This window comes from Myotis nattereri, assembly GCF_964212035.1.
Source record: "Myotis nattereri genome assembly, chromosome: 1".
Taxonomy (NCBI): domain Eukaryota; kingdom Metazoa; phylum Chordata; class Mammalia; order Chiroptera; family Vespertilionidae; genus Myotis; species Myotis nattereri.
In genome coordinates this window covers 140221665-140237417 of record NC_138075.1, presented here as the reverse complement: position 1 = coordinate 140237417, position 15753 = coordinate 140221665, and the positions used below count along the sequence as shown (strand labels likewise).

At 36.0% G+C, this 15753-nt stretch overlaps 1 protein-coding gene across 1 annotated transcript in view; it reads right to left on the bottom strand.

The window, feature by feature from the left end:
- Positions 1-1872: 1872 nt before the first annotated feature.
- The window catches only part of GPR158 (G protein-coupled receptor 158), a 376508-nt gene continuing 362627 nt past the window's right edge, over positions 1873-15753 (bottom strand). Inside the window, exons 8-11 of the mRNA XM_081104136.1 lie at positions 14077-14215; positions 10789-10894; positions 7017-7163; positions 1873-6228 (exon numbers count right to left, since the gene is read on the bottom strand). Coding sequence (XP_080960262.1) covers positions 4774-6228; positions 7017-7163; positions 10789-10894; positions 14077-14215 — 1847 coding nt within the window. The 3' untranslated portion in view covers positions 1873-4773. The remainder of the gene's footprint in view (positions 6229-7016; positions 7164-10788; positions 10895-14076; positions 14216-15753) is intronic.

Here is a 15753-nt window from a genome sequence, read left to right as displayed (position 1 = left end):
TATTTAGCTTACTTTTCTTTCTAGAAATGTGACTACTGAGCAGAATGGACCTTTTCCTATATTTTTCTCTCATTTTCCATTTTAATTTGTTCAAACAGTTTTATTTTGGACAAGTACTATTTTCACATCACCAAGATGAGAAAGAGAGGGGAATTAAAAAATCATACATTCCATTATCTGCCTTTCAACCAGTTAACACTGAATTAGAACACACAATGTGCTTGAAGTTGGCCTTGCAATTTCCAAGAAACAAATGTTTAAAGAGAAAATGACCTTCCAAAAACTGGAAGGATATTATTTCTGTCTTCATAACTATTCAAGGGGAAAAGGATGGAATGTGCTGACATAATAAACTCTTAAGTTACTTTTACATGCTTATTTTGTGTGTGATAAAGTCAATTTCTGATAGAAATATTTTCCTTAGGTATTTTTAACATAAAAGTTCTAAATTTAGAGTAAAGAAACAATGTCTATCTTTATTCATAAATAGATGAAAAAATCACACAATTAACAATTCTAACAAACACTGAAAAAACTCCATTTGATCATCGTATAAGAAAGCACAATAAAATGTTCATGATTTGTTAATCCCCACACACTTTTTGTCTTTGCCATTTAGGCTCACTCAAAGAGCTGAAACTACTGATTCTGTGTGTGAGTACCAAGATTCCATAGACTGTGGAATACACAATGCTGTGAAGAGTGGGGAAAGGGCATTCACTAGGAATCCTTAAAAGCAAAGATCACAGGGATAAGGTAGATCCAGCTCCCTCCTCTGCCCTCTTGTCACAGGGCTTCTTTTCCTGGAGCTGCCTCAGAGGGTGGCCACTTGCAGATAGGAATTGAAGTCCATGCTGCAGCAAGCCCTTTGCTTCTTTCCTAGCCCAGTTTGCTTATCAAGGTTTTCCATGGCATGCAGCTGGAATCTTATTTCACAGCTTTTCTCAGAGAAGATGACATGAGGTCTCTTGATCCTTAGTGAGGGCTTTTAAAACTTTGGAAATTATCCAAAATGTCCACAAACTTAAGGGGAATGTTTATATTTGACATAGTTATCTAGTTACTCGGATTGTTCTGACTTCATAGGAGTATAACATAACAATAAACCCATTTGAAGATGCTATTTTGATGAAATAACCAATAATCTTTTCTTCTCTTCCTTAGACATTCCCTTACCCTGACTCCCATACTAGTCTTCTAACTGATCTAGCTGCCTCTAGTCTTTTTCCACTTCAGTCCATTTCTGGGTTGCTTCCCAAATGGTCCTTCTCATACATGACTTCATTACTGCCTTGTATAACGATTTTGACAGTTCCCAGGATATCAAGATGAGGCTGTAGTTAACCTGAAGCATGGCATGCACGGCTGTGCACAATTACCTTTCTAGCTTTGTACTCTTTCCCTTTCATACCTAAAGCCTCTGCAGAATTTCAGCCTGGTGTACCTGCCCTCTCTATTGAGCCTGTACTGACTCAGTGACTTTGTCAGAATCTCCTCTCTATTATCACAGCAGTGTCTGGATACTCTTATGGGACTGACTGTTACTGGATCTCTTGTTCATCTAAAGATCATCGTCATTGCTTAGCTGATTGCCTGGGATGTGTGTTGAGTAAATTAAAAAAAGGTAGCTTAAGGTAGCTAGAGCTTTTTTAAGTCAAAAGCACTGGTCCTAACAGGTTTTATTGGCTCCAAATTGTTACCTGTATGTTTGAGACCACATTTGGCTCATCATGCATTCCTATAAATAGGCAATATGAGAATGTATGTACATAAGTGTGCCAAAGCCAAAGATATATAGGATTCTTTCTAAAGTTGGCTAGGGAAAATCAACTTGATTTTCAATAGATGAACATACAAATCACCACAAATCACTTTCATATAAATGTTTTATTGCAGAGATGTTATAATTATTTACATGCTGCAACATGTCACAACATAAATTTACCAAACATTTCATGGTGGGTTTCAGATAATAGTTTCAGAATAACCACAGAGCGAGTGAAGAGACTTATAGCTTTATAGACTCTACAGCTCTCGGTTACTAAATGCTAGAAGTCAAAGGCAGTGTTTTTTCAGTCCTACCTGTCATCACTTGCATGCAGAAACTTATGAAGCAAATACAAGAGAACTGTCCAGTTTCAAATCCATATTGCCACCAAAGTTTACAATGGGTTGAGTTATAATTCATGTCGTAAAGCATTTAATTCTGGCATAAAATATACAGTTCTGTTAAATTGGTATAAATCTAATTATTTATAAACCCTGGCTTAAAAACAAGGACAGGATGCAGCTCGCACATGCACTGAGAAGGACAACCTAGCAAGTGTTTGTGACCTTATTAGTGTTTATATCACTTCCTTATTATCAATCTGGGAAAATAAACTCAAGAGTTATAGATTATAGATTTCAACTTCTCTCGGCGACAAGTAATGACAATGAAACTCTAGGAAAGACCCTAAGCACTCTTGCTGATTTATGCTGGTGGAGAAAAATCTATATACTAAGGTGAACTTTGGCAAATCTTCTTTAAGCCACACCTGAAGCAGGATTATTCTGAAGTGCAATAAAAAGTCACTGATGCTTGACTGCTTATTTCTCAAAAAGTGAATAAAGTGCTAACTGATCTCAGACATAAACAAGTACGTGGATCTAGAAACAGGTACACAAATACACCATAACATTGTATTTCTAAGTTACCAAGTAGATTGGTACCCTTGATTGAAAAGGAAGGGAAGAGAAAATAAATGAAGGAAACACACAGAAAAATAGAATTCCTGTCTTCAAACCTACCCACAAACCTGAGTAATGCACAAAGTGAGGAACTGGGTGAGGGAGATTTGTGCACAGCTTTGCAACATGGTGAAGGGCTCACTTACTCCTGAATAAAAACCATTAAGGACATTTTGATAATGAATGCAAAGAAGTCCTCATTTTTATCATCCACTGAGAATGCTATTCTCCAAGAAAAGCCCTGTATCCATCTCTGATTCCCTTTCTCATCTTTTATCCTCCTAGCATGTGTCCCTTGTTGCTCATGAAATCAAAAAGTTACTTCTGCTGGAAGTGTCCTGGCCAGATAAGCCGTTGAGATGTCAGTGTTTAGGGTGAGAGAAAGGGAAGTCTGGGTCCCATGTTTAAGTGACTCATCTTTAAATACAGTGAAACTGAGCTTTGAAATAGAATTCCCTTGTACAGTCACACCAACAGGGCCAAGTCAGCAACTTAGGATTTTTACAGCAAGTGACCAGTGTGGAGTGAAATAAATTGTATGAAATATGCTTTGGGGATTGTTCTTCCTTGCAAATAAACCTCTGCATTTTACATTTTGAACTAGATGGTTCACAATGGCCATTTGCAGGACTTGTACGTTTTCAAGTGCTTGGGAGAAGGATGAGCCCATACCACCTTATAGGCTTGGGATAAACCGGGTTATAAATCTCTTTGGGATCTGAGCCCAGCAAGTTCTAGCCCTAGCTGAAGCAATGAATAAGAGTTTATGAGAATAAATACTTTAAGGTCATTGAAAATATTCTATATTTAGTATGCACAATAAAAATACACCATATAATAATATTGATGTAATCATAATTTTTTTCTTTAAAAAAATAACCCCTTGAAAGTGCTATCAGGAGCTCCCTTTCCATCTGCTTTGAAAGGCAAATTTCCTGGCTCTACAGTAATTCTCATGTCATCCCTAGAGTCTTCCCTTTCCAATGGTAATAATAATGCACAGTATATTGTTCTCACGCTTAGTTTCTTCCTTATAAAATGCTGCTCAGTGTGAAATACTGAAAGAGTTAAAAGGGATAATTATTTGGAATGAAGGCATCATCTATCTCTGACTTCAAACAATAGATAAGTTGTCCTTAACTAATTGAGACATAAGACTATGTAGGACCATTTGATCTTCGATATTAATAAAGCTTCTCAGTCCTAACGAGAAGTGCAAAACAAGTAACGTGACTTGTATTAAAAACCCTGATTAAGACAGTATAACAAACCATGAAGTGAAATAATAGTTAATCCAAATTTGCAATATATAAGTCACAAAACTGAAATATTTTTTTTCATAACAATTATGACTTCCCAAGCCAGAGAAAGCTAACTATACTTCAAGAATCAATTAAAGTTGATAGATAACAGGTATTCTGTAAGTTGCAAGAACAATTGAGTAGCTGAAGATTGCATAAATGTGTGTCACATAATATCAAAGTTATTTGCAAAAATTATACAATCTGGAATGCTTGAATATGAGACACAACAACGTACTGAAACATACATTTATAAGAAAATGAGAGCAATCATTGATATAAAAGGTATTCTGGGATGCATTAAGTTAGCAATGCTATCAAGATTATATAGGTAAAGTAAGTTCTTTTCCGTCAGCTACTTAGAATTTCCGTCATATTCATTTATACCTTCTTCTTTGCAAATCTCATACCTCTTCTGTGTCTTCTGGTTTGCCTGGCTTAGGATCTCCAAAGTCCCATGGGTAAATATTGGTCGGGGCAGACACTGAGGGCTACTTCCTCTAAACATGCTGAATGTAAAGATTTTCCTAGTGTTACAGGGAAAGACTTTGGGGCCAGTCTAACTTCCCCATGATGATGTCTCTCTCCCCCCTTAGTCTTCCTCCACCCATGCCTTCCATGTTTTCCCTGATTGACAAATACTCTTTGGGAACTTTGGATCCTTCTATCTTCAGTCTTATCAAATTCAGGGTTTCTTCTTTTTCTTTCTGGGGAATGCTATTTTGAAAGTATCCCAGATCTCTTATTTTCGAGAGCCTGCTACCTTATTCGCATTGAAAGTCGAAGAGGCAGGTAAAGCTACACTATTTTCGGCATTTGGCTTACCTGGGGTCTCAAATTCCCAAGGACACACCTCAGCTCGCAATGTGAAAGGCTGCTGAAAATTATTACTTGAATTATAGGAAGAGGTCTTATTTTCCTGGTCTCCTATTTGGTTGAGATTTTCATTCTCTATTTTTGATGCTACAACTTTGGGGGGCAGTTCTTCATATTGCCCAGCACACACAGTGGCTGCACAATGCTGACCACCATTCTCATCCTTGGCTCTCCCCGGGGGAACCTGAGTCTTAGAAATCAAACGCTTCTCATCTTCAAAAAGGGTCTGACCTTGGCTCTCCCAAGGGCAGACCTCAGCCTTGTCTATGCTCTTCTGATTGGATTGCTGACACAGTTCCGATGCCTTGGGCTTGTGATGAGATTTCTCCTTTAAGGAAAAGGTTGGGTTTTTCTCCATTTCAGAAGCCGCAATAGACACATGCTTTTGAACTTTTGATTCTGAAGGCACAGGACCAGGGGTCAGGTCATAAATCTCCCAAGGGCACACTTCCCCTATGTCACAGTTTTCCTTCATCTGGGTGGTGACTGGGCTCATGTCAGAATTAGCAGTAGGGGGGTTGGGCCTTTGTTGCTTCATAATCCCAGATTTCTGAGGTTTTCTCGGCTCTTCCAAATTACTAGAGTTTTGGGGGACAGAATTTTTAGTCTCTGTGTTATCTGAATTTGAGGGTTTTCTGTTGGTCTCTTTATCTTTTGGCAGAGGTTTCTGGGATCTAGCCCGTTCTTCCACACCTGATGTTTGGGTTTTCCCAGATAACCCAAGAGTCTTCTCCTTGGCACTTGCTATGACACTGAGAGACTTCTGTAACATGGATGTCCGGGGATGCCCCCCGGGCTTCTTCTCTGAGCTGAGATTGTGAGCACTCGCTGACTTACACACCAAAGGCACAGACTCCGTGGACTCAGCCTCGCTGTTTTCCTTCAGTGTCTGTGTTAGCTGTTTACCCGACAGAGACTCCAGTGTGGATTTTTCTGTGGCTTCCTCTTCTTGGCTTTCAGTGGGTAAGCTATTGGACTCTTCCGTTTGGTCTCTCACATGATCGTAAGTGCTGTGGGATTTCTTCAGTGAGAAGACTCGGTTTTTCAGGGATTCCTCCTTGGGTTTCCCAGTGTTACCTGACGACTCTTGTGGGTTCTTCCTAACGAGGGCAGTGCTTTTGGCGGTGCTATGATCTGTGAATTCCTTGTCTTCTTTGGAACACTGTCTGCTGACCGTCTCTGGGATCTCGGTTATACGCCTCATGATTGATCGGCCCAAGCCCTTCTTTGAGCACCGCTTTTTCTGGAGGTGGGGGTTATTTGTGATCATCTTCTTCCTTTTATATATTTCCAACTGGGTATAGAGTTTCTTCAGCTCATCCTGCCAGGACAAGAGGAAATTCACAGAGGTGTGGAATTTAGCGTTTCACCCAAATAATATCACTGATGGTCACTTTAATTCAATAAGCTTGAGCTCTTTATGGAAATTGTTTAGCTCTTCCTAACACTTCTGCTCATCAACTTTCTCCACATTCTTACTTTCTGATTATTTCGTGTTTGGTTTCACACAGAGTTGACACTTTAAGACATAAACCCATGCATGCTAGCCTTGCTTTATGGAGCAAGAACTTTGAACTTGCAAGTTTTGTGGGCCAGACTGAGCCTGGACCATAATAAAACACACTATATTGTCTACTGATAAAACATATCCCTGCAACAATATTGGAAGCATCATGTAGCCATTGATAAAGTTGTACCTAATGTTAGATTACATTTAGGGGATGGCAGGCCATCAAATACTAAAAGCATCTTCTTCCTCCAAATGCTGACATATCGCCACAGATTATTTTAATTAATCCAGGCTCTCTGCACACAGCAAAATGTCACAAACCATATTATGGAACATGTATAACAAGTTTATCGTTATCACTGACAAAAAGTCAGTTGAGACTATCAAGATTGGTTTGTGCATTCTAATTTATACCATGATTACACGTTTTAGAACAGGATTAACTCTGCACTTTATGTCTTCAGTTTGTACCTAAGCACACATTTTCTCACTTTCTAACACACATATGCACATGCATGGACACACATAAACACAAACCCACGCATGCTTGCCTGTATAAATGGGACTAATCTGAAATAGAAGAGAAATACTGGTGTTACCCGGATGTCCTCTGGATCCAAGCTGTGCTCACTCCAAGCTGAGTTGATACTGCTGTTCAGGTAGGATCCAGACCGGCCCATGTCTAGCTCATCCTCATATGCTTCTGTTGCAATGTCATCGCGTGGGTTATTGCTTGAATGTGAAAACTGAAATAGATATTCAATCTGAGCTCTAGACATTACTATAAGACAGCATTTTAATAAAAATTTTCTAAAAGTCCTAACATTATTATCATTTCTTCAACTTAGATGAATTTGTTCACTGAACTCTTCACAAAAGTTTGCACTACATTAGTGTCTTGCTTTCCATGTCACACACTTGAGGTACTTTGTTCCCTGTTTGATTTTTATCTAGGCTCCCAGTGTCAACTTATATTTCTCCTCTTCCACAATATCTGCACTTTGCAAACAAGTAAAGAATACACAGAAATTTTCTCTGAGAGTAGCAGATGGATGGGATTTTTTTTTTTTTGGAACAGTAGGGTCTGCTTCATGTTTATCATGTTGCTTCACATAGGGGAGGCCGTATTTCACCTCTGGGCACAATTGGCCCTGATCACAGAAATGTGACTTTCAGTCTACAACACAGAGCTTCAAAAAAGTCTACTTTCAAAAGTTGAAGGGAGTAAGAAGTACAAATTGGTAGTCATAAAATAGTCACAGGAATGTAAAGTATAGCAGAGGGAATATAGTTGGTAATATTGTAATAAGTATGTATGGTGCCAAGTGGGTACTAGACTTATCGGGGGCATCAATTTGTAAGTTATATAAATGTCTAATCACTATGTTGTACCACTGAAACTAATGTAATGTTGTATGTCACTGTAATTTAAAAAGAAATTTCAAGTATTTTTTAAAGGTTTAAGACTTGGAGAGCAGGTGATCTGAATTCGAGCCTCGCAGTGTTGACAGTAAGGTCTTCAGCAAGCATGGACCTCTCAGCACAGTGCTGCTCCGCCTAAAGGACTCTGGGCTACATGGTATCTAAGTTCAAAATTAAAAGAGTGAGTGAAGTTACCTAATTTTTTTCTCAAGCCCCTCCTTCATCATCATATTTTGACATATTTTTATTATTTTTCATGTGGTGTTTTGATATTTTTCAGTTTCATGTATTCTTACTATCTCTATTCTTCAAAAGGAGAAGGGAGGAAGAGTGAATTGGGTAAATGATGGAAAGCAGGGAGAATTAAAACAACCCAGCCACTCTTTACTCAATATGTAAACCAAGTGATTGTCCTATGAAAATTGAGAGAACAGTTTAGAGAACATGGGTGCTCTTCTCCCAGCTTGTCATCAAGTCCTTTACAAATGTTCCTTTACAAAATTAACAGATCATTGCCCAGCAGGTGTGGATCAGTGGTTGAGTGTCGAACTATGAACCAGGAAGTCATGGGTTGATTCTCCATCAGGGCACATGCCCGGTTGCAGGCTCGATCCCTAGGTCCCCCAGTAGGGAGCATGCAGCAGATCAATGATTCTCTCTCATCATTGGTGTTTCTATCTCTCTCTCCCTCTCCCTTCCTCTCTGAAATCAATAAAAGTATATTTTTTAAAAATTAATAGATCACCCTTTGATAATAAAGATATTTTAATGTTATTGTCCATTAAAATATTTGGGTAGGAAAATAGACATAAATAGAGATACCATGTGAAGTGATAATTCTCTTTTTATGTAACAATGACTGTTTTGTAATTGGGACTGGCTGAGAAACCACAGAAACTGATGAGCCTTTTCTTCATTGCTCTACTTATGTTTGTGGTTCCAACATGTACCATCAACTTAAGGCCATAAAGATGAGTAAAATATAGTCCCTGTCCTTTAATTATCCCATGCTACTAGTCAAATCACCTGGAGCTTATTTATGAGAGTGGAGGTGTTTTTTGTTTGTGTTTTTTGTTTGTCTGTTTGTTTGTTTGTTTTGTTTTCTTGAGCAAAGGCTTAGAGACTATTATGAGTTTAAGAAACAGTTATTTGTCAGATATGGTCCACTTCCTGCTTTTTAATCTTTTTTTGTGCTTCTCTCTAAAATACTACTTCAGATATTTATCTTTTCTGTTTCTCATAATGCCCTTCAGAATATAATTACCACAAGAGCACAGATTTTTATCTATCCATTACTGTATTCCAGGATCTAGAACAGTGCTTAGCAAAGCCCCTCAATAATTTTTTTTTAAATTATCTGTCATTGAGATATAATTCACATACCATAAAATTATACAATTCCATGGTTTTTAGTATATCCGCAAGGTTGACTTACAGAATATTTCCAACACCCCTAAAAGAAACCTTTAACTCATTAAGCAGTCATTTCCATTTGTCCTCCACTAAACCTAGCCCATGACAGCCACTAAAGTGCTTTGTGTCTCTATAGAGCTGTCTAACCGGGACTTTTCACATAAATTGAATCACACAATATGTGGCCTTTTGTGTCTGGCTTCTTTCGCTCAGCAAAATGTTGTCAAGTTTTGTACAAGGTATAGATAGCATGTATCAGCGCTTTATTCCTTTTTATTGATGAATAATATTCCACTGTATGGATAGACCACATTTTATTTATACATTTATCAGTTGATGGAAATTCGGATTACTTCCACTTTTTGGCTAGAATCATTAGTGCAACTATGAATATTTATGTACAAGTTTTTGTATGAACCTATGTTTTCAATTTTCTTAGGACCTCAATAACAATTTATTGAATGAATGAATAAATAGTCTGAGTATGCATCCATCTAATGTTATCATACTATGCAATGTATAAAAATGGTTAAGATAAGTCGCAGTAACAGACTAATCCATGAACATTGTGGCTTTTTGGTATAATTGAAATAAGGAATAAAATAGGTATTTGCTTTTTAAAAATAATCATTTGGCCTTTTCAATCAGGCTGCATCTCAATGTGTTAAGTTGGTTAAGTCTGAGGGTTGAGGTAAGGCCTGGGGTGAAAGACAAGAGATCACAGCTCTTGTTTCAGCCATGCTAACGTAGTATTGTGTGGCGGTGGCCAAGACCGAGCTCTTGGAAAAGAGGAAAATAATGAAGATGCTGTCATTTCTATAATCCGTTTGTTCTCTGATATTTTATTTCATTCCAGGCAACCTTATTGCTATCACGATCATGTCATAGATGGGGAAACAAACTCAGAGAGATAAAAAGTCTTGGCTAATATCATATTATATAGCTCGTCTGAGTTTAGGATCCATGTATTGAGTCCTGGCCCATTTTCCCTGCTTCATTATGCTGCCTACATAAGTCTTTGTCATAATCTATCATTATTAAGCAAGACTCTTCTATGTATGATATTATAATTATTTCTATTTAAATAAAAATTGTCCAAATGTTTAAAATAATTTATCTTAATATAAATCCAAAATAAGAGACTTCTTAGAACAGTATAATTATCTTTAAAAATTATTTTGATGTTATAGCTACTATGAAAGCCACTTTGAATCCATAATAATTAAAACATAACTGGATATCAAAATACTTGGAAAAGGACTAAAGCAGATGATGGGTTTTGTACTAATTGTCATTTAACAATTATGTGATATATTTAATAAATCCTCCCCCCAAAAAACAAACAAACAAACAAACAAACAAACAAACAAACAAACACCTAGTTTCCTGAGGAGGGAGCTTTAAAAACACTTTAGATGTCAAGCAAATCTCTGCACCTCCCTTTGCCTAGATTGCCAGGTCGTTTTAAAGGAGAAACAACTTGAGGCTCATATAAGATAATTGTCTTGGAAGAGAAAAGTAATGTCAGAGGAATACCTTTGGAATCAAAAGTAACCCAATGGTGACTGTCACAGTCAAATGAGTATGTGCAAAATACAGCATCAACATCCAATCAGACTGAAGCCTTGAGGCAAGGACAAATCTGAAATGAGAATTCACCAAGTTAGCAATCTAACAAGATCTCTACATAAAGCACTAGAAGCTTGGAAGCTCTATAACTCCATATATTAAGAAAAATATAAAAAGAAGCAGGAAAAAGAAATTATATTGTTTCTATGACATATTTTCATCATAGAAGAACAAGGGTCTAGGCAACCCTAATTGAATGCATAATAGTGAACTCTCTATAATTTATTATCCAGTTAGAAAGACCGCACAAATATAATGTACTAAGCATTTCCTCAGATAATTGTTTTGTGTGTAGGTATAATCTACAAAGAAAAAGCAGCAAACATATGTTAACTCAATAAAAGAGTTGTTACAAACTGACTGAAGGTTTCTGGCAAAATTGGGTTGTAAAACATATCCAAATAACTCTAGCGTCTACATTCTTTATTTAAAAGCATTAATTAGAATTAAAATGGTGAATCTTTTAAAAATAATTTTGACATATATTGATATCAATTATTCTTAAATTAACTTTTAATTACTACCTGGGTTTTCGGGTTGCAGTTCTGACCAGAAATATCTCAAGAGAAACTGGGTTTTGCAGTAGTTTTAAAGCTTCATTTTTAAAAAGAGTATTTCAACTTTTAAAAGATAGTTCTGAAAGTCAGAAACACAGAAATATTTGAAAATTGAGCTCAAGAATAAAGCAAACTTTATAAAAAATCTTTATACTTTCTCAAAACTTTGCTTTATGCCTGGTAGTATCAATAAATAAGGATTAGAACAGACTGGGCAAACACCCTCTGCATTATTTCACCTTCTAGACTTAATCCTTGTAATTTATTTTTGTTCAAGCTGACAATTTGGCAAGAATGAGAGTACATGTGTATATAATATGGAGTCATAATTTTCATTTATGTATGTATACATATGTGCATATATACTCATATTTATATACATATGTATAATTTTATATCTTAAGCAGACAAAAAAGTGTATATATGTCCTAATGATAGGGAATACCCTTGCTGATTTCAGAAGCCTTATTTAATAGTTTATTCCAGGAAAATATTACTAAAATTGATCTGCCTAATTTAAATTGTTATGTTATTGTTTTCTTATACTTGGACTATATCAATATTAGAGCCAAGCATTTATGAATTCAGTCCATGTGCAAATAATAAATTGTGCATACATGGCTTAATTATTACTGCCTATTATTTTCTACTCATCCCCTTAAAATCAGTGTTCTACTTAAGAGTTTAAAATTCACTGAAAAAATATTTAATGATGAAAAGTAAATCAAGATAGAAAAGAATATAGGTCATTTTATTTAACTTTTGAACAGATTTAATTTTTGGGGTAATTAATTTGGTTCTAAGAAATATAGCAGGTAATTATAGGGTTGAAGTGCGAAACCCTTTGCATGGCAGTTACACACTGACAATAGAAGACATTTAAACTCATCTGCAATAAGCCTTCTTGAATGATTATAACTCCTTAGTTGGTTTGCTAATGTAACATTTAATTTATAGATGTTTTTAGAGCAGCATGTTAGTTAGATCTTGAAATTATGTGCTTGATATCTTGGAAACAACCTAAATGCAGCTTTTCCTGGGAGATGGTCTGGGAGAAAAGTAGAGGCTGTGGAGCTCAGGCACCCAGAAAAAGCGCGCTCAGGTGCACACTGCATTTTGGACAAGGGCACCCACTCTCAGAGCCTTGAATCTTTAGTCTGAGTAGAATTCTCCTTCTTGTCTATTTATAATTTCATATTTTTCTTCTCATCTTTCCTTCCTCTTGTACTCTGTCTCTTCTTTCTCTCTTGTTAGGGGGCAAGAAAAAGTGAGAAATCAAATTACCTTGATTCTGGCTCTTTGATGGCATTTCAGGGCTGTCATCATAAATGCCTCTGTTTCTTACTAAAAGTTTTAAAAGTACATTATGCCTGTGGCCCTATTCCTCTCTGGCATCAGCTATTTCTAGAAGTGCAAGATATCATTTTATGATTATTTATTAAAGTGAAAGATGATAATTATCCTACAAAACTTCCACAGATTCACAACCTGCCACCCTGACTTCCATTATTATCAATCTCTATTTTTCTATTGAGGATAAAGACAAATATTCAAAGTTTCTAATTACATTTTTTAGTGTATCCTAACTTTTAATAATGGTGAGAAATTGAATGACATATTTTTTTATGTTTTTTAAATTATAATATTCCTGTTCTTTTCTTTTTCTTTCTTTATTTTTATTTTTTTATTTTGGGTCCTCTCTGAATTTTTCAATTCATTTTCAAGTATGAATCAGGTGAAAATTCCCAGAAGATAAGCCATACATATTTCATTTTGTTCACTGATCATAAGCCACCATTTTCTTCCTTTGTACTCATTGACTAGAGAGATACTTGTGACATCAAAAAAATGGCAGGCCATGCCGTACATTCTTACCACTGAGCATCATTGCTAAAATGCAATGATGACAAACCTCATTGCACACAGAAATAGAGTCATCAGGTTGAAGTGGTTCTTGTTTGTTTTGAATTCAGCAGAATTCACACACATATGTGTCTCTCTGAGTACTAAAATTTTGAAAGTATAAATCAGCATATTAAACATGAATGAAAACATAGACAATTTAAATCTACTTTGTAATGTATGTATGTATTGCCTTATATCTTCAGAACAAAAAGTATTACATATCATAAATGATATTAAATGACATCTCTGTAAGGGCCTTAACATAAGTGAGTTAACCTTCAAAATAAATGAAGGCAATAAATATCCTATCAGAAGGAACTAAGAACAGTAGAGTTACAAAACTATAGTCCGGTCGGTGTGGCTCAGTGGCTGAGTGTCGACCCATGGACCAGGAGGTCATGGTTTGATTCCCAGTCAGGGCACATGCTGGAATTGCAGGCTCGATCCCCATTGATGTAGGAGGCAGCCAACCAATGATTTTCTTTCATCACTGATGTTTCTCTCTCTCTTTCCCTCTTTCTTCCTCCCTCTAAAATCAATAAAAATAGATATTTTTTAAAAACTATATTCATTTGCCATTTCTGATCCAAAGAAATTAATAAAATTATAAAATATCATCTTCCTAAATCTTTCTATTATTCAAATTTCCATTAACCAAATTTTGCTATTTAAATTAAACTGCAATACATCAGAAGAATAAAACAAATATTTTCTAGCTCTACAGATCACTTGCCTAATTGTATGGAACACAGCAGAGATAATCAGCTCATTGTGAACTGCAACAGCCATATAGCGTGGCTCATGAAATGCTGATGGGACTGTCCGCACTGCATAGCAGAGATAAACACCCCACAAGAGGAATAAAAATTCAGCTGTGAGAACAAAAACAAACAAACAACTTTCCATTAGTTTTAAAGGTGAAGAAAAAAGTAAAATTTAAGTTCTTTAGCATGCACGTTGTTTCTATTATAAAAACATAAATTTAGAAATAGATGCATATAAATATCATTCACATATACATATATGCTATAAATTAAATTTAAAATTGTATTCAGTGTATAGAAGATTTTTCAAAGGTATACTTTATTATTATTATTTTTTAAAACAGTGTTTGTTGTCTCAGATTAATTTTTTTGTTAATACCTGGCTTTTCCCTAAAACAATTGTAAAATAATTTTCTACATTGCCAACCAAAGTTTAAGATGTTCATAGAATATCTGAGTCAAAATAAAGTCATCAGGCAACAAAAGCATGCTAATGTGTTTCTATGCAACTTCTAGACATTTAGGTTATTACTGCATTGAATTTAGTTCAATATATTACAAAATCTATTTCCAGAAATGTGAGAAAACAGGCTGCTAAACATTCAGTGGCATGTTTTGTAAATGAACCATTATTTCTTCACACAGGATAGGTAAGTGGAGTGCTGAGGGCTTAGTAAAATTCACAACCACCTTGTTTGTCGGCATACACCAGAAGAGACTAACACAGTGTAGCAGTTAAGAAGGGTTTCAGAACCCCACCGGACCTGCGTGGGAATCCTGGCTCAATCCCCGATTAACTTTGCATAATCTGAATTTAACCTCTCTAGCCACAGTTTCCTTATCTGAAACATGAGGATAATAAAAGTACATATTTCATGGGATTACATGCTCATGAAATCAAATAATGTATATAAAGCATTTAACATACTGTCTGCCATAGTAAGTTAGAAAAATAAATTTAAAAAACCATAAACATTAAATACATAGTTCTTATCGTTTAACATCCCACTTGACCTTTTTTTACAAACTGAACATTGCTATTTTAACTACTTATGACCAGTACTCTTACAGCCCATTTTATTTGTCTTACTGACATGACCTCATTGAAAGATAATATCTAATTAATAAGAAGAAAGCTCTAATTTGAAGAAAACATTTTATCAATGCATTACCTAGAAGTAACTACTTATATACTGAAACACTGATATCCATTCTCCTGTGTTTTACCTGCCCAATTTTTAGCATATTTCCACCAATATTTAAACAATAGGTAGTGCCCCAGTTATTGAAAATCCCTTCAAACACATTGTCAGGAGTTAGTCTAAAGCCCTGATATGGTCAGAAGCGAAAGGAAAAAAAAAAATAATTCACTCCAAGATCTCCATGAGGCTATTTTTGCAATGGTTTTGCCTCCAGAACACAGGTGTCCTAAAAACCACTGCTAAATGGAAGCCAAAATGGGAAAGGAAGAGACTCATATCAACATCTCATTGCACAGGTAGATTCCAGCATCTTTCGCAAATGTGGCAGGATCAACAAAAGAACCATGGAAAAATTTGAGAAGGAGGCTGCTGAGACGCAGAAGGGCTTCCTCAAGTACTATGCCTCGGGCTTGGATAAACTGAAAGCTGAACATGAGCGCGGTA